The sequence below is a fragment of the Sus scrofa genome, chromosome 1, assembly GCF_000003025.6.
Source record: "Sus scrofa isolate TJ Tabasco breed Duroc chromosome 1, Sscrofa11.1, whole genome shotgun sequence".
NCBI classification, from domain to species: domain Eukaryota; kingdom Metazoa; phylum Chordata; class Mammalia; order Artiodactyla; family Suidae; genus Sus; species Sus scrofa.
In genome coordinates this window covers 8,731,224-8,756,658 of record NC_010443.5, presented here as the reverse complement: position 1 = coordinate 8,756,658, position 25,435 = coordinate 8,731,224, and the positions used below count along the sequence as shown (strand labels likewise).

General features: G+C 46.3%; 1 protein-coding gene across 1 annotated transcript in view; it reads left to right on the top strand.

Annotated features, from left to right (window-relative positions):
* Window positions 1-25,435, top strand: part of TULP4 (tubby like protein 4) — a 240,786-nt gene that overhangs the window by 134,938 nt on the left and 80,413 nt on the right. Inside the window, 1 exon segment of the mRNA XM_021086385.1 lies at window positions 18,489-18,617. Coding sequence (XP_020942044.1) covers window positions 18,489-18,617 — 129 coding nt within the window.

Sequence of the window (25,435 nt, the reverse complement as noted above, 5' to 3'; positions counted from 1 at the left end):
CAATTTTCCCTCTGAAAAGGAGTGCTGGGCAGAGGGAAGTCTTTTGCCTGTTGAAGGAATTCTGGATAATTAGTGTTTTAGCAAGGAGTGCTAAATGCCCCCTGGCCCTGGGTGTTTGGGGACTTCTGAAAATGCTTTTCCTGCAGGGTCCTGTGGCTAAGGAAGCCTCCCCACAAGTCCCTCTGCCTCTCATTGTTGTATTTCTGGCCCCTCTGAGTCCCTGCTTGTCCAGTTACTTACCTGCCCATGGCCTCGTCCTGAGTGCTCCTCAGACATGTGAGCCAAGAGCCAGTCTCTCAGGCTCCAGCATGGTGTTGGGCGCAGGGCCCATGCTCCGTAAATTAAGGAAGGGCCTCAGGCTCCTCCCCTGTGTCTTACACATTTTAATTGGAGTGTAAGCCCAGTGTCATCGGCCTAGTCATTCTATGCTCTAGCCAACCCAGTACTTTTTAAAAATGAACACATAGTTGATTTATAGTGTTGTGTCGGTTTCTGCTGTACAGCATCGTGACCCAGGCATACTTGTGAGAAGCTGCGTTACTGGCGGTGACTTAAATCATCCTAGTGGGAGTTTTGGTAAAATGCAGAATTTCGTTTCTAGCCTTTGAGAGTGTGAACGAGTCTAATTTAATTTGCTAAGAAACTCAGCCGGGTTTTTCCTCCTCATACTTTGTATTTATTTTGTGTATTTCTGCATATTGTATAACCTAAAAGAATGGTGATGTTTCAGTTCTTAACACAGGATCGTTGATGGGACAACACGGTGTTCTCTGCTGTGTATTAAAGGAAGTAGGCAGGAAAGAAGGGCTCAGGCCTCTCGGTTGACCGGTTGTTCACATGAAACATGGTGCATGTGTGCCTGCGCTGCTTTTGTTTTTTTTGGCCACACCTGCAGCACACAGAAATTTCCGGGCCAGGGATCAAACCCAAGCCACAGCAGTGACAATGCTGGATCCTTAGCCCACAGAGCCACCAGGAATGCGCAGTGCTGCTTACTTTTATCCTCTGCACGTGTTGTGGGTTGTAAGGACAAAGTGAACCACAATCCAAAGGGAAACAGAAAATGTCAGACAGTGGCGCATGTGCCAGAGCTGGAACTCTGCTGGCCCCTCCCGCTCGGAGGCGCGCCAGGGGCCCCGGGCAGGATGAGCCGTGGGTGCAGGGTGTGGGCGAGGCCTTGCAGGCGATCAGCAGATCCTCAGCTTTCTAGTCGGTAGCGTACCTGCGCCTGGCCTCTCCCTTAGCTCACTTCGCGTGCTGTCCTCTTCTGTCTGTTGCTGTCCAGTGGAATCACCCTGGTCGTGGAGACTCCGCCTCCTCACTCTCTTCTTTTGTTTCATTTTTCTAGATGGATAGGATGTCTTTATAATTCTGAGTGGCCATCTGGCTGTTGTAAAAAGTGCTTCAATCTGTACTTCAACATGGTTGAAATTAATCACTCAAAAGCCTTGTTGGTGTTCTGGACTGATTTTTAGGAGCCTGAATCTTAGTGCTAACTTACAGATAAGTCATGGAAAGGCCATAGATAAAAGCTTAATGTATGTTGTCTTATATGAAAAAGCTCCCTGATTTATGAGACAAGTTAAATGGAATTCTCTTGTGCTGCTTTGCGCTTCAAAAGCACAAACATCGTCTGTCCCCCGGTTCTGAGCTGACCTCCCACCGATGACTCATACCTTCTCTGTGGTATTATCATCCTAAGAACCACGTCTTCAATGAAAATGCAACCAGATTCTCCAACAATAACTTTAAAAATACTAGTCTACCGCCCTTTAACTGAAACGTAAGAAGAAAATCCAGTTAACTTTAATATGACTGTGAGTTTCTTTAAGACCTGCACCACCTTCTTTTCTGTTTTGTTGCAGACATCCATCCTTTACTCAATCTTTATGATACAAATAATTTTGAAACAGTCACCACGGGCAACACTATTCTGCCAACTGATTAAAAGAAAAAAGCTGGTCTGCGACTCGATCCGTGAGCTCTCATTCTACTTTCCCGCTGCAGTTCTTTTCAGACAGCCGGCTGTTACCCTTGGGATTGGGGCTGTGCCAGGCTCTGGAGATGCTGAGGGTCATGGCACAGTGTGGAATAGCTGTGCGGGGAACTCGCTGTGTGTCAGGGCGACTGGGAAGGGCATGGGGGCGGGGCACTGGGCACTCGGGCAGGAAAGCTTCCCTGGGAGGTCTGCTCAGCTGCAGCCTGCACGTGAAGCCAGCCCTCTGTGCCACCAGACTGAGTGGGTGGTCAGCAGGTGGCCTGGGCCTGTGCTGCTGCCAGTTGGGAAAGTCGGTGTGCTCTACCTCGGGGCTGCTCCCTCATCTCACTGGAAACGCTGTCAGTTCCAGGAGCCCTGAGCCCTCGGGAGGACAGGCCTTTGGGAAGACTCTCTGAGGGTCCTAGTGACCATCAGAGGGCAGGGCCCTGGAGGGAGGGCTGCTGTCACTCTCCTGAAGGGAGTCTGCCTGGTTCGTGGGAGCCTCACCAAGGAGCAGCTCTTCCCCAGCGCCAGGGCCCCATGATGGGGGACAGGAGGGAGAAGTGGGGATGGCCTCTGCCCATAAGCCTGTGATTTCGTTTAATTAAATGCAAAATACAGAAATGGCAAGTTGTTTGAAAATAGGAGATTAGTGCGTGCAGAGTTGATGACAAGAAGTGAAATTGTTGGGAGGTGATGAGAGGAACTTCGGTGTTAGAAAGAGCAGGACTGATACGCTTTTATTTGGATTGTGGTGTCTCGTGGGCCTGTTGAACTGGGAATAGAAAGTATGAATCTGAAGGAACGGGCACCAAATAGTTAAGATAGTTGTCTTGGGGAGTTCCCGTCATGGCGTAGCAGAAACGAATCTCACTAGTAACCATAGGACGCAGGTTCGATCCCTGGCCTCGCTCAGTGGGTCGAGGATCCGGTGTTGCCATGGGCTGTGGGTGTAGGTCGCACATGTGGCTCGGATCCAATATTGCTGTGGCTGTGGGGTAGACTGGTGGCTACAGCTCTGATTTCACCCCTAGCCCAGGAACCTCCACATGGGGCGTATTCACATGGGACACACACAGCTTCACATTTCTAACCATCCGTGGAGGCCTAGCCACATGTCTTGGTCACCAGTTTTGCATCATGTTCCTTGTGAAGACTGACCATCCAGCAGACCAAGTAATCAAGGTCAGGCCGTTTCTGCTTGCAAGCAAAGTGAGCAGCCAGGTGCACTGGTCCAGGCTCCGCCCTCTGGGAGGATTTCCATCACCTTGTCCTTCAGGAGTGTCCAGGGAGGGGCTGTGGGGCTGCCGCTGACCACTTGGGGGCCATGTATGAACCAGGCCAAGTCATCTTTCCTCTGCAGCTCATCATGGGAGCAACTCTGAGGCCGTAGAGGAGGGGAGAGGGCAGGGTAGCAGGAGTGGGGACTGAGGCATTTGGGCCACTTCCTTGTGTAACTTGAGCCTTTGCGGCCTGCTGGTAGCACTTCTCTTCAATGATGGAGCACTGCTGTGTACCTCCGACTTCATGGCTGATGGGTCAGGGAACACCCAGGTCCTGGTGGGCAGCTCAGGTTACACGGTGACTTGCTGGCCCCTGGTTAAGCCTTCAGTCTGTCCTCAGGCCCAGTAGCAGGCCAAGAGCTGTTTCTGAAGGGGGAGTAGCTGTCTGGGGAGGATGGCAGGGCTTTGCTGGAAAACCCTAAGGGGATGCACTGAGATTCATCTGCCAGAGGCTCCAGACAGCCGCCTTTTCTGCCAGTGATGCTTCAGGCATCGCTGGATCTGCTGGATCACATGACCTGGGCAGCAGAGCAGGTCACGTGGCAGCCTCATCTTGTTCTGGGCTCCACTCAAAACCAGCAGCTTTTTGGGTCACTAGGCAAATAGGCCAGAGTGTCACACTCAAATTAGGAATTCATTGCCTCAAAATCCACAGGGGCCCAGTCAATTTGACACATGACATTAAGCATCACTATGTGTAGAATCTCAATTTGTGTGTAACTCTTGAACTACAAAAGTTTTTATGTTTTTAAAATTACAAAGGCTCAGGAGGAAACTTCTGTACTGAGCTCCTGACTCTGAATTGGTTTTTATAATGTAACCACTCAGCTTTCCCTCCCCATCACCTTCCCACCTGCCTACCAGGTGGGATGTTTTGATCCATGTGCTAGATTTTTTTTCCTTGGGTGGTAAATATGTTTAAGTTTTGTGGGATATAGTACCTGACCAAGTAGAATCCAATATGTCAGAATACTAGAGCTGGAAGGATCTTTAGAATTGGTCTAGGCCAACTTACTTGTTCAGACAAAATGGAGACAGGGGGTGTTAGGAATCAGACTGGAACTGGGGTTTGTGTTGTCAGTGAGGAAGTCTTCCTGGTTCTGGTCCTGCTCTCCCCCCCCCCCCCAGCAAAGAAACATCCTTTAGGCTGGGGGAGCGTCAGGTTTTCCCAGGATGAGCTGAGGTTCTGTCTCCAGTTGGGAGCCTGGCAGACATGGCTGTGGTTCAAAGGCGACAACAGTGCGTTTGGAATGGTGCCGTTTCCTTAGCAAACGCTTAAGGTGTTGGGCCAAGAGGCAGGGATTTTAAAGAGCGGGAGGCTGAGAATCCTGCTGTCGTTAACTGCTTTGTGAATTGCAGAGGAACATCTTGACAGTTCATCTAGTGGATTAAATGTAAATGACTAAAGTACATGCCTGGTCGACATGATTACTCACTATAATATTTAATATATAAATTTTAAATTCAAAGAGCCAAGTTCACTGCTTTAATAATTAAATTTTCCTTTAGCAAATTTCATGGAGGTTTATCATTAGATGCTCGAGAGCTTTTTTCTTTTCTTTTCTTTTCTTTTTTTTTATTTGAGGCCATAGCATTATTGATACCAAGACCACATTGAATGTTGATTTGTTGTCTTGCAGTTGGCTGGGAGGTAATGTGGAGTCCTCTAGTTTTAATCCAGAACCCACTCCCACCCCCCAGTTAGATGAGTTACTTCCAGGTACTCCTGGCAATAGGGTGTCCGGCCTCTTTTTTAAAAACCCTTTCCAGGGAGTTCCCATTGTGGCTCAGTGGTTAATGAATCTGACTAGCATCCATGAGGACGCAGGTTCGATCCCTGGCCTTGCTCACTGGGTTAAGGATCTGGTGTTGCCGTGAGCTGTGGTGTAGGTCGCAGATGAGGCTCGGATCCTGCATTGCTGTGGCTGTGGTGTAGGCCGGCGGCTGTACTTCCGATTCGACCCCTGGCCTGGGAACCTCCGTATGCCGCAAGTGCAGCCCTAAAAAGCCAAAAAAACCCCAAAAAAGTGAAAACCCTTTCCAGGGTTCCAGGTTCCTTTTGAAGACAGCCTGTTCCATTCATAGGCAGTGCTCCTTGTTAGAAGGTTCTCTTTCACAGCAAACCTTGGGCTTCTTATAGTTCGTGCTTATGCCTCCTGGTTCTGTCCCAAGAATTTTTCTAGTTTTCTCAAAATTTTTAATAGCTCATTTCTGATAGTCAAAAATTCTACACTAGAGATTTCAGCTCTCCCAATTTAAAAAAACTGAGCGTTCTTCACAGATAACGATGGCTTTCCCATAGTGAATCAGTGTCCCCCAAAGGCGGGATGATGAATGACTCGGCCTCACTGCATTTTGTAAGTAGGAGAACATGCTGGACTAGGACTGAGCGTACCTGCTTCCTGGCCCTGTCCTGCCTCTTGCCAATTGGGTACTTCAGCTACCCTTGTTTCCTCTTCTGTAAAGTGAAGATGGAATGCCCGCTCCGGTACCAGGCCCTCTTGAGAATCCATTGCTGCTGTAGTCTGTCCATTTCCTCACAGACATAGGAAGTTGACTCCCTTGTTTAAGAATCATAAATATGGTGACCTTGCAGTGGCTTAGATAATAAGATAGATGACGATAAAAACAGGTGGGTGATGCCTTCTCAAAGGTCCTGAATGAATATGGCGGGTTGGCAATTTCGTTTATGCTTTTCTGTTTTTATTATCAAGACTGAAAAGAGATTTTGAGAAATTCAAAAACAAATAAAATGTGCCACATTGTGGAAGCTAATGTATTCATTGGCTTGGATTAACCCTGCATAGCTCTAATGCGGTCCGTGTGCAAGTCTTTTTTTTTTTTTTTTTGTCTTTTGTCTTTTGTCTTTTGTTGTTGTTGTTGTTGTTGTTGCTATTTCTTGGGCCGCTCCTGTGGCATATGGAGGTTCCCAGGCTAGGGGTTGAATCGGAGCTGTAGCCACTGGCCTACGCCAGAGCCACAGCAACGCAGGATCCGAGCCGTGTCTGCAACCTGCACCACAGCTCACGGCAACGCCGGATCGTTAACCCACTGAGCAAGGGCAGGGACCGAACCCGCAACCTCATGGTTCCTAGTCGGATTCGTTAACCACTGCGCCACGACGGGAACTCCCGTGTGCAAGTCTTGATTTGAGTTGGGATCCCTGTTACCTCCACATTAGAATCAAATCTAAATCCAAGGGGAAAAAGTATCATTTGCTAATAGACTTTAAGAAATTAATGACCTTTGCATATTATTTATGCACTTAATGCTTTTTATTCAGAACATTTTATTTTCTAATTTTTTGTTTGTTTGTTTTTGTCTTTTTAGGGCCACACCTGTGGCATATGGAAGTTCCCAAGCTACTGGTCGAATCGGAGCTGCAGCTGCTGGCCTACATCACAGCCACCACAGGCACAGCAATGCCGGATCCTTAACCCACTGAGCAAGGCCAGGGATTGAACCTGCGTCCTCATGGACGCTAGTCAGGTTTGTTACTGCCGAGCCACAATGGGAACTCCTTATTTTCTGATTTGATACTGCTGTTTTAATACTTGAAGTAATATGCTTTATTTACCGTTCTTGGCACCTAAGTTCTCTTATTTGCTTTGCTTTCTGAAAATTCCTTTACAAACCTGGAAATTCGATTCCTGATTCAGGAACCAACCCTTCAACAGTGGGAAGGCCCCAGTGGGGTGCACGGGGTGCACGTGACATCTGAACCCAGAGCTCCGACCTGAGATTGGCCGCCCCTTGGCTGGGCCTGTGCCTTGGGCAGGGGCTGCCCTGGATCGGAAAGCTGAGCAACCCAAGAGTGGAGGTGCTCCTCCCGCTGGGCCAACAGTAGACCTGCTGCCTTTTTCTTTCTTTTCCTCTCCTTCCTTTTTAAAATCAAGCGCCGAGGCCATTTGTTCAACACGGTCTTCTCTCATGCCAACTGGAAACACGTTACTGCAAAATAAGGAAGTAAGTGATACGAAAAGTAACCCATTACATGTTACTTACTATGCGGTGGGATTGTTTCACAATCACAGGTTTGCGGGAAACAAATATGTGTAAAAGGAAACAGCAATACAGTATTTGAATTGAAATTGATGAATGTGACGCAGGTTTTGAGCTTTTTGTTATGTGAATCATGTTTTATAAGAAATGTTTAGTTCTGTATGATAGCTGATGATAAAACGCTTATAACCTCCCATAACATTGTGTGAAATTTCAACAGAAATGACTGAACATCAAGAAAAGCATGTGTATTATACTTTAATAACAAGTTTATAAAAAGTAAATCAAAGATTGCAATTATGCTTAATATGCATTTTCGAATTCCACATATTCCACCCCCACAAACAATGCCCCCAAATCAGGTATGTTCTTTCTCTGGGCTACACTGCCTGGCACATTATCTTATGACTGGATGGATACTAACTAAAGCCACTTTAAGCCTCACAAAGAATGCTCTTAATACTCTGCACATGTATCCCAATGACCTCATATCGATTTAAAGTATACACATTTTAAAAAGAACAGCAGCCTGAAGTGGCTTTCCATTACCAACAGTGCCTTTCTGTTGAAAGACGCTGTTGGACCTGAGTTAATACTTAGAAAATGTACCCCAGGGGAACAGGTGATCTCCTTCCTTTGTTTATGACAGAGGAGTACAAGGGTTGGTTAAGAAAAGCTGGGACTTGAGCATCCAAGTGCTGAGTACCCTGGGAAGTTAAATTTAGTCCTTCTGATAGGTGTAGAGTTGTCTTACTATGCTTCTAGTTAGCATTTCTTAATAGCTAATAAAGTTGAGCTTCTTTTCATGTTTGTCATCTGTATATCTTCTTTGATGAAGGGCCTTTTCAAGTCTTTTACCTTTTCAGAAACATTGGGCAGTTTTGGTTTTTGAGTTCTGAGAGAGCCAAACAAGGTCTGTCACAGGTATTGATTCGCTTGAAATGCATTTTAAATCTTTTGAAAAATCTATGGGCGCCTCATCTCTTTATTGTTTTCCTTGCTTTAGGAAAACCCAGAACAGGAGAAGTTCTACAGGTAGGAAAGGTGGATTTTCCTAATGGCATCCCCAGGGTCTTCTTTAGTACATTTTTCTGTCTCCTCTTTCTTGTTAACTAGTCGTTTGAGGTCTAGAGACTTAAGTTTGATTTTCTTCTTTGGTGCTGTTTTGGATTACTTCACGGATGGTATCACGCACTCCTGTCATGAGGTCTATAGTACATGCTCGTGTTTTTGTGATGTTAGAAAAGTGGTGAGTTAGGGGTTGTCACCTGAGCCGTTCATCTGCTGTCACATCAAGCTTCCACCTACAGCCATTGTTATTTCACTGGCAGTTACAAAGTGATACCCTACTTTTGTCATTTCCTCTTTATTTACCAACTGGAATACAACAATGAAGAATTTTGCTTCCTCAGCCGTTTGTTTGTTGTGGGGTAGTGTTTGTAAATAATGGTAGGATAAATGTGCTTGCCAGCCTTCAGAGCATATATCATTCTCTAAAGGTTAACAGTGGGGATTTCATTTTTTAGGGTCATCACGCACTCATGGTTTTTAGCACACATGAGTTTCAGCGTACTTGTCTCAGTACCTTGTGCTTTCTGATGCTCAAGCTGTTTCATCTTTGGTTAGTGGGAGCTCTCTCGAATTTGGTCTAGAGGTCTTTTGAGATCTGCTTTGCTGTCTGAGATGACAGTGTGTCCAGGCTCATCTTTTAACTTGGATGTCTAATTTAAGGACGGGAGCAGGAAATGCACATGAGGCTGGAGCATCTTAAAATGTCAGAAAATAAGGTGGTCCTCAAAAATAAAATTAAACCTGCACCATGTTGGGGGTTGTCAAAGGGAACCAGTGAAAAAGCTCCCAGTGGCCCTAGCTGGAACAATCTAAGCAGCAAACTAAATGAAGAAATATTAGATTATAACCCAAAATAGAAACATCTGTTCATTGTATTAGTGTCCATACTTGTAAAATTCGTGGAGACTAGGCAGATCTCCTGGGCAGAAAGTTGTAATAATTTATGTAGATGCTCCTCCCAAGGAGATGGAGTGTAATTCACCACTTAAATGTGGGCCCCCCATGGTCACATCCTCCCAAAGAGTGCAGCGTGCAGAGGGGAGAAGGAGTCCCGGGATTTACAGTGAAGAAATCTAACAAGGGCTGCTTAAGCAGGTGATCTGAGTTCATATCACCAGCGACAGCTCATGGTGAGAGTGTGTGCCACCCAAGTGATGAGACGCGAAGGGCACTTCACCTCTCTGGTCGCCTCCCAAACCGCCTAAGTCCAGCCTCCGATGAGGAAAAGATGAGGTAGATTCTAGTTACGGGTACCTCATGCATTCTCCTCAAAGTTGTCGAAGTCACCGAAAACAAGGAGAGTTTCAGAAACTGGTGTAGTCCAGAGGAGCCTAAGGAAATGTGATGACTGAGTGTGTTATTCGACATGTGATCCTGGAACAGAAAAAGAACATTAGGTTAAAATCCATGAAATTTGCATCAAGTATGGGCTTTGATCAATAATAATATGTCCATATTATTTTTTTTTTTGGCTGTGACACAACCATGGCAAGTGGAGGTTCCCAGGCCAGGGATGAAAACCTGTACCACAGCAGTGCCAGTGCCAGATCCTTAAGCCACTGAGCTAACAGGGAACTCCCATATTGATCCTTTTTTTTTTTTTTTTTTGGTCTTTTCTAGGGCCCCACCTGCGGCACATGGAGGTTCCCAGGTTAGGGGTCTAATCAGAGCCGTAGCCGCTGGCCTACACCACAGCCACAGCAACGCAGGATCAGAGCTGCGTCTGCAACCTATAGCACAGCTCCCGGCAATGCCAGATCCTTAACCCACTGAATGAGGCCAGGGATCAAACCTGCAACCTCATGGTTCCTAGTTGGATTTGTTAACCACCGAGCCATGATGGAAACTCCCCATATTGATCTATTAATTGTGACAATATAACATACTAATGTAAGATCTTAATATAAATGTGGGGCAAATGAGATCTCTGTACTATCTTTGTGATTTTTCTATAAATCTAAAACAATTCTAAAATTTAAGGTTTCTTAGAAATGTAAAAAGTTGTTTACCCTTTGGCAGTAATCCCAAAAGCTAATATTTATATAGTACATCACCAGCTTCAAACCGTAGACCCGTGCTTTCCGATTCCCTGTATTGTCTCTGGGCCATTTCCTTCATAGAGTTCTTATCAGCAAATTGAATCAATGCATGAATGAAGACTGATCTGTGAACATGTAAACGAGAGAAACAAGTTGGATTATGTGCAAATAAAAGTTAAAAGTTTTCCTCAAATGTAGTCAGTTTTCAGAAAGATTAGGATGAGAAACTTACAACTCAATAATATGACAGATAATCCAATTTAAAAAGGGGCAAAGACTTTGAATAGACATTTCTCCAGAAAAGATAAACAGATGCCCAATAAGCACTTGAAAAGATGCTCAGCACCCGTTAGCCCTCAAGGAAATGCAAATCGAAACCACCTTACATCCACTAGGATGCATGTAATCTGGAGAAGTCCTATAGCAAGTGTGGGAGAGAGTGTGAAGAAATTGGAACCTTATACATTGTTGCTGGGAATGTAAATTAGTGCAGCCAATTTGAAAGACAGTCTGGCAGTTCCTCAAAAAGTTAAACATAGAATTATCATTTGACTCAGCAACTTCCCTCCTAGGCATATACCCAAGAAAATAAAAACATGTGTCCATACAGAGATTTATACACAAATGTTCGGGAGTTCCTGTTGTAGCGCAGCAGAAACGAATCCGACTAGTATCCATGAGGATTCGGGTTCAATCCCTGGCCTCGCTGAGTGGGTTGGGGATCCAGCATTGCCATGGGCTGTGGTGTTGGTTGCAGACGTGGCTTGGATCTTGTGTGGCTGTGGCTGTGGCTGGAAGCTGCAGCTCTGATTCAACCCCTAGCCTGGGAACTTCCATATGCTGCTCATGAGGCCTTAAGAACCAAAAAAAAAAAAAAACCGACAAGTGTTCATAGTAGTATTACTCATAGTAGCCAAAAGATGGGAACAGCCCCAATGTTTATCAGCTAAACAAAGTGTGACGTGTCCATGGTGGCGCATTGTTGGGCCGTGGAAAGGAGTAAGTGCTGGCACACACTGTAGCAGATGCATAAACCTTGAACACATGCTGAGTGAAGGAAGCCAGGCACGGAAGGCCACATGCCGTATGATTTCATTTATATGAAATGTCCGGAAGAGGCAAATCTGAAGAGGCAAAAGATGAGTGATTTTCTAGGGCTGGAGGGCGTATTGGGGTCCTGATGAAGATGTTCTAAGATTTACTGTGATGGTTGCCCAGCTCTATAAACTTATAAAGCCAATGACTTTTATGTTTATGTGGGTTGAATGGTATGTCAGTTTTGTCTCAAATAAAACGGTTGCCCACCCCCACAATCTCACTTGGATCGGTTTTTACATCTTACTGTTAGAATAGTATAAAACTCTAAAGAAATACGGTCAGTCATCCTCAGGAGTATTTGATTTAGAAGGATTTGTGGAGTGCTGCTGTGTGCTTGGGGAAGTGCCGGGCTGCGGGAACACAGAGGCTGAGAAATCATCAGGCTGGTGAGAACCAGAGCCTCGTGTGTGCGCCAAAACCGTGCAGAGGGGATCGTGGTAACTGGCAGGGGTTGGGGTGTAGGGGCTGGCGGGGAAAGCTTCATCACCAGGCGACAAGGACAGAACTTTATGCTCAGCCAGAGGTGGCAGGACACGTGGGTGGTGGTGATTTTAAGCTGTAAGTTGGGCGGGGAGTACAATTGGGAGGAGGTGGGTTTGGAAAGAGGGACCATCTTTCAAACCTATGAGCTTATGTTAAATAAGAGAAACCAGGAGTTCCCTGGTGGCCTAGAGGCTAAGGATCCAGCATTGTCAGTGCTGTGGCTTGGGTTCAGTTCCGGGCCTGGGAGCTTCACGTGCTCGGGTGCAACTGGAAAAAAGTGAAATACGATAAAGAAGAGAAACCATACAGGTCAATCGTGTGCTCAAATAGTCCTTATTATTTTTTTTTTTATTACTCAATGAGTTTATTACATTTATGGTTGCACAATGATCATCACAATCTAATTCTATAGAATTTCCATCCCACACCCCCAGCGCATCCCCCCACCCCCCGAACTGTCTCCTTTGGAAACCATAAGTTTTTCAAAGTCTGTGAGTCAGTATCTGTTCTGCAAAGAAGTTCACTCTGTCCTTTTTTCAGATTCCACATGTCAGTGAAAGCATTTGATAATGGTGTCTCCTTGTATGGCTGACTTCACTTAGCATGATAATTTCTAGGTTCATCCATGTTGCTAAAAATGCCATTATTTCTTTCCTCTTAATGGCTGAGTAATATTCCATTGTGTGTATGTACCACATCTTCTGGATCCACTCCTCTGTCGATGGACATTTAGGTTGTTTCCACATCTGGGCTATTGCAAATAGTGCTGCAGTGAACATTGGAGTGCATGTGTCTTTGCGAGTCATGGTTTCCTCTGGATAGATGCCCAGGAGTGGGACTGCTGGATCAAATGGTAGTTCTATTTTCAGTTTTCTGAGGAATCTCCATACTGCTTTCCACGGTGGTTGCACCAATTCACAATCCCAGCAAGAGTGTAACAGGGTTCCTTTTTCTCCACACCCTCTCCAGCACTTCTTATTTGTAGACTTTTGGGTGATGGCCGTTCTGGTTGGTGTAAGGTGGTACCTCATCATGGTTTTGATTTGCATTTCTCTAATAGTGATGTTGAACATCTTTTCATGTGCTTTTTGGCCATCCGTATGTTTTCTTTGGAGAATTGTCTGTTTAAATCTTCTGCCCATTTTTCGATGGGGCCATTTGTTTTTCTGGTATTGAGCGGTAGGAGGTGTTTATGAAGTTTGGAGATGAATCCCTTGTCAGTCGATCCATTTGCAAAGAGTTTCTCCCATTCTGTGGGGTGTCTTTTCGTTTTGTTTAGGGTTTCCTTTGCTGTGCAGAAACTTTGAAGTTTCCTTAAGTCCCATTTGTTAATTTTTGTTTTTATTGTCATTCCTCTAAGAGGTGGATCTGAGAAGATGTTGCTGTCGTTTATGTCAGAGAGTGTTTTGGCCTATGTTTTCCTCTAAGAGTTTGATAGTGTCTGGTCTTATATCTATGTCTTTAATCCATTTCGAGTTTATTTTTGTGTATGGTGTGAGGGAATGTTCTCATTTCATTCTTTTCCATGTGGCCGTCTAGTTTTCCCAGCACCACTTATTGAACAAGCTGTCTTTTCTCCATTGTGTATTCTTGCCTCCTTTGTCATAGATCAGTTGGCTGTAGGTGCGTGGGTTGAATTCTGGGCTTTCTACCCTGTTCCCCAAATAGTCTTGATGTTCTCTAAGTTTTAGCTCACAAAGTTAGCAACGCAGAGCGCTGCCAAGTGAACGTTTGCTGTGTGCCTGGCACTCACTGTTCTAAGGTCCTTTCTCATCATACTTTTCACGACAGCTCTAGAAGGATTGCCTCTGTTATCCTTGCTGTAGGCGAGGAAAGGGGCCCACGAGCGTCGAGGGTCGGCAGGGTGTCTGAGGCCATGCAGCTGGTGAGCGGCCGGGCTGGTTCATGGTCAACTTCTTCCAGCCTCTATTTCAAGATGCTTTGGGTTCTTTGTTTAAAAATGACAAAATGGAGTTCCCATCGTGGCTCAGTGGTTAGCGAATCCAACTAGGAACCATGAGGCTGCGGGTTCGATCCCTGCCCTTGCTCAGTGGGTTAAGGATCCAGCGTTGCTGTGGCTGTGGTGCAGGCCGTGGCTACAGCTCTGATTAGACTCCTAGCCTGGGAACCTCCATATACCTCGGGAGTGGCCCTACAAAAGGCAAAAAGACAAAAAAAAAAAAAAAAAAAAAAAAGACAAAATGTATCTAAAATGAGGTTGGCACTTTTGTTTTTCTTGTACAATTGAAGTTCTTGCTGTTTCACTTAATAAATTGCAGAAAAGGAGAACCGAGGGGTAATAGGCATTTAGAGGGTTTTCTTACCTGAGTCCTTTGTGTTTCACATTCTTTCAGATCACATTCTTTGAGGGTTGAGGGAGATGTTTCTGAACACTGGTGATCCTGGTTATTCACTGCGGCAGTTTCCTGTCTATTTCTGTAAAATAGGAATTACATCTACCAGCACTATTTGAATAGTTCCTGCCTCAAAAGATGAATAACCTTGGGACGGATCAGCTGGCACTCCTATTGTGTTCTTCCTGAAGGTAGATCTCAGTGCAGGAGCTGCAGCGACTGAGCACAGGAAGGTACAGCCCAGACCCGCGTTCAGCAGACACGGGCTGTGATGTGCTCTATTTTAGTGTTCGTTTCTCTACCTTTAATATTCCTCAGTGAGTGTTTATGGAAAAGAATAACTGTGAAATGATACAAGTCTTGTATTGGAGAGGGTGGCAGGCCGGCACTTGAGGGAAGAATCAGGACATATGTCAGAACTGGGCTTGGCTTCTTTTTAGTGGCAGAACACGCACGTCCACTCACGCGCTGGATGCACAGTTCTGCGCCCGCCGTGGGAGCCTCGTTCTCCTCTTTCTGAGAGGGAAGGAAAGCTGTGCCTTAGGGCGCCGGGCAGTGGCTCAGCGCCCCGCTGCCATGCAGTCAGGGTGACGGGGGACCCAGCCAACCCGGCTGCCACCTCCTCGGCGCTCCGGTAGTTGCCCTCCCACTGCCAGGCAGACAGGAGGCCAGCTGCCTGGGCGGAGAGAAGACAGGCAGCGCCGAACCGCCGCCGAGCGAGGAAACGGGCAGACTTCGCAGGGAAGCAGCCGTGCAGGTTAACTTTGGTTTTAAACCCAGACTCACTGGGAAGGTTTCTCTCTCTCATTTAGGGGAGCGACCCACCTCCATTCGTTGATAGCGATCCTACTCGTGGCAACGAGATGTGTGAGGGGCTCAGTCCTGTGCAACGACGGAGGATGAAATCGAGTCTGTGCCCCTTGTGTTTATCCAACAACGGCGACTGTGTTGTCTTAAGACTAAGACATTTTTAACGGTGGAAATAACCTTAAAATATATTTGGCCTCTGCTCTTCCGTGTTTGTGTCGTGCTGTGACTGTGCGGGCCGCTTCCGTGAAGAGCAGTTTTGTAATTAATGAAATACGCACCCAGGCACGACAGTGAACATCGAAGCAAAAAGGCGAAAGCCTGGAGAATGTGACTGACATCCACTCTCTGAAATAAGACTCCTCGCTATCAAATACTATTTTATAAGGAAGGTCGCAGCAGATGAATGTTCACCCTGTGTAACTTAGAAGATAATTTAAAAACCGATCAGTTGTGAATGTCACATTCTTACTTGTCACACCCGGCCTCTTGTAGCTGCTCTGAAGGACACCACTTTGAGGGCTGGGCTGCCGAAGGTGTCTTTGGGGGCCCTGTGGGGTCCGCTGCTCAGGCCAGTCATCGATGGGGCTGCAAGAAGTTTCTAAAGTTGCCTTTCGTTGGCTACTTGGAAATTCTAAATTTTATGACACATTCAGTACATTTAAAGACTTTTGTTGTGTTAATTTTTGCTATTGAAAAACTAGATCAGTAGTTTAAATATAGAATTTTAAAAACTAGGCTTAAAAGGAATCTGGACTTGTGCCCGTCCCAACCCCCACCCGTGTTGAGGCCGCCGTTGTGTATGTTCACAACTCTGTGCTTAGAGAGCAGGATCTTATGCAGTTAGTGGACTGAACCCCACAGCGACAGAGACGTCTTAGCTTCTGTCCTCACTACCTGAAAGTTTGTAATGGGCAGTCAGTCTAAAAGGCCTTTGGGAGTTGAAAATCACCTACTTGAAGTGGTTTTCGGTAACCGTTCAAGGACATAACTGTGAATGAGGAGCATAGCTTAAACGCTGCTCTTTGGCGCCGTGCGTTCAGCCTTCCTGTGTGTTCAGGGTGAGGAGCCCTTGCCCTTTCCTGGGCGGCAGGGCTCGGTGGGGAGGCGGGTGCACGGAAACCGATGGTTTCAGGGAGGTGTGAGCGCAGTGCTTGCATAGCTGTGACCAGAGTGAGGCCGGCGGTCCTGGTGGACGGGCTAAGCTGGTTGGGGCTGCCAGCACTCGGCAGTGTCCACAGCCCTGGAGCTTGCATCCCTTCGGCCTGGGGGCCATTGACTGGGTGAGATTTGACTGGTGATTGCCCGGTCTCAAAAGATTGTGGCCAGGGAGTTCCCATTGCGGCTCAGTGGTAAGGAACCCAACTAGTATTCCTGAGGAAGTGGGTTCAGTCCCTGCCCTCTCTTAGTAGCATTGCCATAAGCTGTGGTATAGGTCTCAGACACGGCTTGGATCTGGCATTGCTGTGGCTATGGTGTAGGCCGGCAGCTGTAGCTCCCATTTGACCCCTAGCCTGGGAACTTCATATGCTGTAGGTGTGGCCCTAAAAAGCAAAGAAAAAGAAAAAAAAGAAAAAAGAAAAAAAAACAACAAAAAAATGTAGTCTTATAGCTCCTTTGATTTTTGCAGAGTTTTATAAAAGAGCTACATTATCCATACATTTTAGGTGGGCAGTGATTTCCTCTTGGACAACTTAGGGATTTTATTCTGCATCTTGCAACAAATGCTGATACCACCAGGTGTGGTGGACAGGGCTGGGGGCCTCTCCTAGCCCTCTGGTGCCCTGGAAATACACTTAAAGCCCTGAAATCAGGTGCCCATGTCCAGCTTTGAGGCGGGATAGGGCTTCCGCAGTGGTCTGTGATTGGATACAGGTGGGTCTGAGGGGGTCTGTGCATTTTGAGGGTCCTTGACAGTCAGTCCTCGGCCTCGCTCACCCTCTGCATTTTAGAGCACAAGTGGGATTCGGAGGCAGTTTGTGCTGGTGCCGCATATTCATGAGGGTCGTTAGTTTCTTAGGCCCGAGGTCCTGGAAGAAGATGGGATTCGCTCGCAGGAGGAGCAGGCACACTTGTGCTGATGAGTAACGGGCCTGGCTTGACTGACACACCTCAGTGTGTGACTGCGTGCCCATGGGCGTCCTGGCTCCCAGCCCGACTCTGAACTTCTGGAGGACAGGCCCAGCTTCCTCCAAACTCTGCGTTGGTCACGTGGCAGCGCACAGCGTGGACCAGCAAACAGGAGCTGAGTGAGTGAATTCGTCATGGTCCCCAGTGTGACATCTGGCAACGTTCCCATAGTGAACGCAGGTGCCGGTTCTGTGCTCCTGGACCGCTTCACAGCCCTGTGTCCTTTCGGTTTTGCTGGGCTCACTGAGGGCTGCCTCTGGCCTCTCCCGAGCCTGCCAACCACCTCCTCCCCGAGTCCAGATGAGGGAGTAAGCCTCGAGAAAGATGGAAGTGAGCTGTCCAGGTGCAGAGTTTTTCAAAAGTTAAAATTAAGCTCTTGTACGCATCTTTTTTTTTTTTTTTTGGCAGGCCGCACCTACATATGGAGGTTCCCAGGCTAGGGGTCCAATCCGAGCTACAGCTGCCGGCCTACGCCACAGCCACAGCAATGCTGGATGAGAGCCCCGTGTACAACCTTCACCACAGCTCACGGCAACGCTGGATCCTTAACCCACTGAGTGAGGCCAGGGATCGCACCTACAACCTCATGGTTCCTAGTCGGATCTGTTTCCACTGCATCACAGCGGGAACTCATACTCATCAGTTTTGAAGTTTATAATTTCCTCATATTTCCAATGTGATGAATCCTGAACAACTTAGATATTTCAACTGTTTATTTTTTTCCAAATTGGCATGTTTATATGCTGAACTGTTTGGAAATAAGGCTGTCTGGAAAAGATACATGGAATGTTACTATGGGAGAAAATGAAATGAAATAGCACCCCCCCTTCTTTATGTCCCAAGTAAATAAAACCTTAATTGAAACACACAGTCGATTTTGAGGACATTGTTTTCCCTCCACACAGGCCCAGCAGGTGAGTGGTCCTTGTGCTGCAGGAGGCGGGGCGGGTACATGTGGGCCCTGGGCCCGCTTCCCTTGGCATGGGGATGGGCCTTTTCCTGCTGGCATTCATGCTTTGCTCAGGTATCTGCTGTTTGTTCAGAAGCCATGTCACATAGGCCTGGTTCCCTGGGACACTGCCGCGTGTCCTCCCCCCACCCCCTGCCCTGATCTGCCCTTCTCCTCAGTCATCCCCTGGAGCATGCGTTCTCTGTAGCTCAGAGTCACGACAGCCTCAAGTCCTGGTCCCGCCCCGGCCCCTGGCTCCTTCCCGGGGTAAATGTCTTCTCGGTTGTCCCCTAGGTGGTGCTGGTGAGGTGGAACGAGCCCTACCAGAAGCTGGCCACGTGCGACGCGGATGGTGGGATATTCGTGTGGATCCAGTACGAAGGGCGGTGGTCCGTGGAGTTGGTCAATGACCGCGGGGCCCAGGTGAGTGGCGGAGGGCGTGGGGATGCCACCCGAACCTGCCTCTGTCCCGATCGAGTGTCTTGCTGGATCAAGAGAGGGGACACTCCTCCTCCTCATCCCTCTGCAGCTGTTGTGAGAACTCTCCGAGTTTTAGGCTTTAATTAAATCTGTGAAATCGTTCTTACCACTCAGCATGTGACTACATGTTAAATTCGGATCCTCTGAAGTGCTTCAGGCGTGTCATTTCTTCGCTGCCAGGTGGAAGGTGTTTCCCGAGTTGTCATTGTCACTGCCCTCCCCGGGAGCACCACACAGCTCTTCTCAGGCTCCTCCCCAGGCCGAGGTTTTAACACTGGCTTTTGTCAGGTTTCAGTTAGAGTGGCCACCTGTTGTCCTCCCTTGGCCCTTCCTTTCTGGGACCAGTTTGTCTCTGCTCCAGGGACACCCTGCAGAGCTGGGCTATTTTAAAAACTGCTCATGGACTCTCGTAGCTGATGGTACAGCTCTGGCTTGCCCGCCACGCGAGCACGGCCACGTGGGTCCCCTTGTCTTCTGGTTAAGGACACGCGTCCCATCCTGAGGGTTGGCAGACCGGAGTCCTCAAGGGACCTTTACTGATGAGGCTTTCTCAGGCCGCTTGACCATCCAGGGCTGGTTTCCCTGCAGCTGCCTTGCTGTACTTTTCTAAAGAGATGAATTCTCCCCCAGTCCCCACATCTGTTGCTTAAATAAGCCTCTAGCTTGTGGATTTTGAAAGATGCAGACCCGTGAAGTGACATAAAATTGCAGGGAATGAGGCTATTATTAGCAGTTGCTGTTGGGCACAGGAACTTTGTAGGGTGTCATCACAGAAGGCAGCCCGACCTCTGGGAAAGCAGACCGTTCCTTTTTTGAGTTGGTCTCTCAGGCAGGGTAACTGTAATCATTTTGACTGACTCTGAAAAGGTCTCATCAGCTCCCTCTGTGCCTCCCCTGTGACTCTAACCAACCTTCTTGAAATAGGGCCCAGAGTGGAAATCTCTGAGACCACGAGAAGCTCATGGCATCAGTGGGAGTTCCCTTGTGGCTTGGAAGGTTAAGGATCCAGTGTTGTCACTGCCGTGGCATGGGTCGCTGCTGTGGTGTGGGTTTGATCTCTTGCCCAGGAACTCCCACATGCTGCCTGTGCCCCCCCACCCCCCAAAAACCACAGAAAAGTAAAGTTCACAGCACCTGGAAGGTGGATGCTGTAATTTAGAGCACCACACAATTTAGGGCATCTCAGTCCCTTACCAGGAGATACTTAGCTTTTGTGTCTCAGCTCCGTCATCTGTACGTGTGGGGATTTAATGGTATCCGCCTCCAGAGATCAGGAGAAGGATTAAATAAGATTAAATATGGAAAATGCCAAGACACTGTCTGCAAGTGCTGGCTGTCACCACAGGTTGTGACGGTGCCTGCAGTACGAGGAGGTGCCAGCACCCTTAGCCCCTGATCAGGGCATACCTGCCCTTAAATCACAGCTGTAATGTCATCACCAAAGACCAGCATCAGGCCTCCAGGCAAGCAAAACTTCAGGTTCTGTGAAGTGCAGGCTTCTCTGAACTTGCCCATAAGGGTCCCTAAAGTGCTCTTCTCCCATCCACCAAAGTGGGAGCTCTTTCCCCTAGAAAGGTCCAGTGATAAGGTGGGACATGTCTTCAGACTCCAGTGGCAAGACGTCTTTTAAGTGCTGCTACTTGGAGAAAGTGAGGGGGACACTGAGTGCTGGCCGTGTCCTTGTGTGACCTCTCAGGGCAACTCTGCTGAGAAGATGCTGTTACTATCAGTTGATGGGAGAAAAAACCCAGGTCAGAGAGGTCGAATGACTCCCAGGGCAGTTAGTTCATGGTTGTAAGACCAGAATTTGAACCCAGGTTTGAGTCCAAAACTGTGCTAGTTCCCAGACAGTAAAGGGTTTGTCTGTGAGCAGGAAGGCATGTTCTCGCAGTCATTCCGTGGCGCTCAGGCTGCATGGCCCGTAGCGAGTTGCCTGCCAGCCCCACGCCCCTCAGCCTTTCTCTGCATTGAGAGTTTGATGCAAACAAACAAAAAAGCACATTAGAAACAAGAGAGGACTTATTCGCCCCTGGAGGTGAATGAGCTTGTGTGGCCCACAGAACATTTGGAAGCACCTAGAGTCTCTCAAAAGCCTGTGCCTGCCAGGTTCAACCAAAGGGATCACCTTATCCTGTGGTGGAATTTTGCTGTTTGGAGCTCAGATTCTGCAAACCTCAGAACCCGTTGAGCAATTGTCATTACTAAACACTTGCATCTGGGGGGAGGTTTGGTTGCTTTTAATTGTCTTGGGTTGCATCTTGTCTAGGAAAAGCATCAGGCATGGGTGCGGCTGACTCACTGGTGGAGGGGCCGTGGGGCTGAGCACCTGAAGCTGTGTGTGGTAGGAGGAGGGACAGGTCTGTGCCCGGAGGAGGCGCATCCCTGAAATGTGCTCAGAGAAACAGTGCCTTTTGGATGACATAACAGGTGATCTTTGTTATGCAGCATGCCTTTCATTGTCATGACGTAATAAACATTTGACAGAAGCTGAGAAAAGCTTTACAGTCTCTTTTTCAGGAAATGATTATGAGTCCTTTATTTCAGAAATGAGCTGGGACAGCGCCCACGTTGTTTGATCATATCAGTCACCAGGGCTGGCGGTGCAGCTGCTCCTTAGCTGTGGTTACTCACGCGGAGGGTGCACCGCGCGGCGGGCAGGGGCCGGGGAGGGCTTTCTCCTTCTTTCCTTTGCAGCACTTGGGACTCAGTTCCATTGGTTTGGTTCTTCTAGTTTTGATAGATTCTTAATCACTCTATGCTGACCTAATTTAGCAAACCCAGTTGGTTCCTGTAGACATCCTGTGTTAGCATTTTTTGTGACTGTAAGATTGGAGCTATTTCAGAGGAGCCTCTTGTCACTGGCTATATGTTTTAGCCCTCTAGGAAGATGTTTTGCCTTTAGTACAAAGATGAGCTAAAGCACAGGTAAATAAGTCGTGTTGTCTCTGCAAAAGGAAAGGGCTTTCAAATTTTATTGCAGAATTAATGTACTGTGTGTAAAAAAGGTTTTTTTTGGGGGGGCTCACCTTCAGCATATGGAGGTTCCCAGGCTAAGGGTCGAATCAGAGCTGCAGCTGCCAGCCTACACCACAGCAATGCCAGAACCAAGCCACCACCTACACTGCAGCTCACAGCAATGCCATATCCTTAACCTACTGAGAAGGGCCAGGGATAGAACCTGCATCCTCATGGATACTAATCGGGGTTGTTACCACTGAGCCGCAAGAGGAACTCAAAAACAATCTTTTAAGTTCTTGAGGAAAACTAGGTAATCTAATGGGTGGAAACATAGGGTCAGTGAAACCATGGCTCTGAGTTTACCTAAGCAGACACCTTTTTTCAGCAACCTCAGAGCAACTGTTGAGCTGCCTCACCTGTCTGTGACCTCAGGTACCGAAGGTCTGAGCCACGCAGCTCACAGGCTTGACCTAATGGACATTTATAGTCTCTGAGTCCACTGATGAGAGAACATGTACTTTTCTCAGACACACCGAATGTTTACAAAAATTTATCATGTTCAAAGGATTCACAGACTTTTTCTTTGAACGGGCAGATTGTACATATTTTAGGCTTTATGGACTAGGAGTTGAAATGGAAAATACTATGTAAGTATAATAAGAAAGAAAAGAAATTTCCAGGGAGTTCCTGTCATGGCTCAGTGGTAGTGAACCCAACTAGCATCCATGAGAACTCAGGTTTGAGCCCTGGCCTCCCTCAGTGGATTGAGGACCCAGCATTGCTGTGAGCTGTGGCATAGGTTGCAGACAAGGTTCGGATCTGGCGTTGCTGTGGCTCTGGGGTAGGCTGGCAGGTGCAGCTCCTATTGTACCCCTAGCCTGGGAACTTCTGTATGCCATGGGTGCAGCCCTAGAAAAAAAAGGGAAAAAAAAGAAAGAAATGTCCTGAAAACTTTTTATTGATAAAATTAAAAACTTTATGGACACTAAATTTTAGTTTTATATAATTTTGTATATAAAAATATTATTCTTTTTTTTCCTAATCACTTACTAAACCATTCTTAGTTTGTAGACTAACCATTTAAAACCATGTATAGTTGTGGACTCTACAAAAAAAGGTAGCAGGACAGAGTTGGCCCGCCAGCCATGGTCTGCTGATTTGTGTTTTAGGGCACTAATAAAACTTTAAACAAATTTCCATTGGTAGGTGTCATGATTACAGTCCAGGGTTACTGAATGGGTTAGAGGTGAATAACGAAAAGATAAATTTAAGAAATTTCCACATATTTGGTCATTTTTCAGTGCCTTTTTTTTTTTTTTTTTTTTTTTTTGGTCTTTTTAGGGCCACATCCATGGCATATGGAGGTTCCCTGGCTAGAGGTCGAATCAGAGCTGTAGCCACTGGCCTATACCACAGCCACAGCAATGCCAGATCTGAGCTCCATCTGCGACCAGACACATCTCATGGCAATGCCGGATCCTTAACCCACTGAGAGAGGCCAGAGATCGAACCTGCGTCCTCATGGATGCTAGTCAGATTCGTTTCCACTGAGCCATGAAGGGAACTCCCATTTTTCAGTGCACTGTTAAATAGTTCATGAATTAAATAGCTTTAATGGACATTTATAAAATCTTAGCTCTTAAAGGTAATGAAATCATTGCACATCAAAATGTGTGAGATATGATTAAAGTAGTATAGGAGAGAAATACGTATCCTTAATTATGTATATTAAAAAGGAACAAAACTATGATCAAATGAATAACAGAGTAAATCCAATAAAAGGTGAAAGAAACAAAATAAAAGTGGAAATAAATGCAATAGAAAAAAATGTTATAATAGAGGAGTCAGCAAATTCAAAAGTGTGTTCTTTGGAAGCCCATTAGCAAAATGGACAAACTGCTGGCAAGACGGATTAAGGGAAGAGAGATGAAACCTAAAATCATAGTATGAGCATAACTATAGATAAGGTAGAGATTGCAAGGTAATCAAAGGTAAGTACAAGGTATCTTGGTGATTCAAGGAGGGAACAATTATCTTTTTTAAACATTGAGATATAATTGACGTGTAACATATACTGGTTTCGGGTGTAGAGCGTGACGATTCAGTATTTGCATCTCTTGGGAAATGATCACCACAATAAGTCTAGTTAACATCCAGTGACAGTCTTTTTGACCAATGGTACAGAATCAACTGAATATCTGTATTTAAAATTTTTAAATTAGAATTAGAACCTTGATGTTACTTCACCTTGTACAAAAATTAACTCTAAATGAACTGTAGACATAAATGTAAAAGCTATAAACTTCTGGAAACCTGCAACTTTGGGTTAAGTAAAGATTTCTTGGATTGGTTGCAAGAAACATGAAGCATAACAGAAAAAGCTTGATATTGGACCTCATCAAAATTTAAAACCTTTACTTTTCGAAAGATATAATTAAGAAAATGGAAAGGGGAGTTCCCGATGTGGCACAACATGACTGGTGGCATTTCTGCAGCGTCATGACACAGGTTCAATCCCTAGCCCAGCACAGTGGGTTAAGGATCTGGCATGGCCATAGCTGCAGTGTAGGTTACATTTGTGGCATGGATGAGATACCTGGCTCGGGAGCTCCTATGCCATGGGGTGGCCAAAAAAGGAAAAGAAAGAAAGAAAGAAAAAAGGAAAAAGAAAATAAGAAAATGAAAAGGCAAGCCATAGAGTGGGAGAAGTTATTTACAGCACATATTCTTTTTTTTTTTTTTTTTTTTTTTTAATGGCCACACACATGGCGTAACGAAATTCCTGAGCCAGGGATTGAATCTGAGCCACAGTTGCAACCTGTTAGCAGCAAGAATGCCGGATCCTTTAATCCATTGCACTGGACTGGGGATCACGCCAGTTTCACCTCCACAGAAACCTGAGTTGCTATAGTAGGATTCTTTTTTTCTTCTTTTTTGGCTACACCATGGCATATGGAGTTTCTAGGACAGAGATCAGATCTTAGCCATAGTTGCCACTGATGCCGCAGCTGCAGCAACACTGGATCCTTTAACCCACTGTGCCAGGCTGGGGACTGAACCTGTGTCCTGGCGCTGCAGGGATGCTGCCCACCTGTCCCACCACAGCGGAAACTCCCACAGTTGGATTCCTAACCCACTGCACACTATTGAAACTCCTGCAGTACATATTTTGATAAAGGATTCAGTCTGGAATTTTTACAACACAGCAAGAAGATCAAAAACTCATATATATGTGTGTATATTTATGTGTATGTATGTGTGTATTTACATATATATGTATGTATATAATGAATAGGTGAACATGAATGCATACACAAATAGAAATATATGACAAGGAATGTGAACAGACATGTCCAAAAAGATGACATGTACATGACTGACAAGCATGTGAAGCGAGGCTCAGCTTATTAGCTGTAGGGGAAATGAAAATTAAAAGCACAGTGTCCTGCCACTGCACACCTACTAGAGTAGCTGAAATAAAAAGATCTGACCACACCAGATGTGGGTGAGCTGTGGCCCACTTGCATGCACTGCTGGTGGCTGTGCAGGATGCCTTAGCTGCTTTGGAAACGTCTGCTAGTTTCTCACTGCATATAAACATACACTTACCATATGACCCAGCAATTAATTCCAACTCTAGGTGTTTACTCAAAAAAATAAAAAAGGAAACCATGTGTCCACAAAGAGTCTTGCCCATGAATATTCGTAGCAGTTTTGTCATAACCAAATACTAGAAACAACCCAAATGCCCAGCAATTTGGGTGGATGAATAAATTGTGGTACACTTAGGCAATGGAATATTA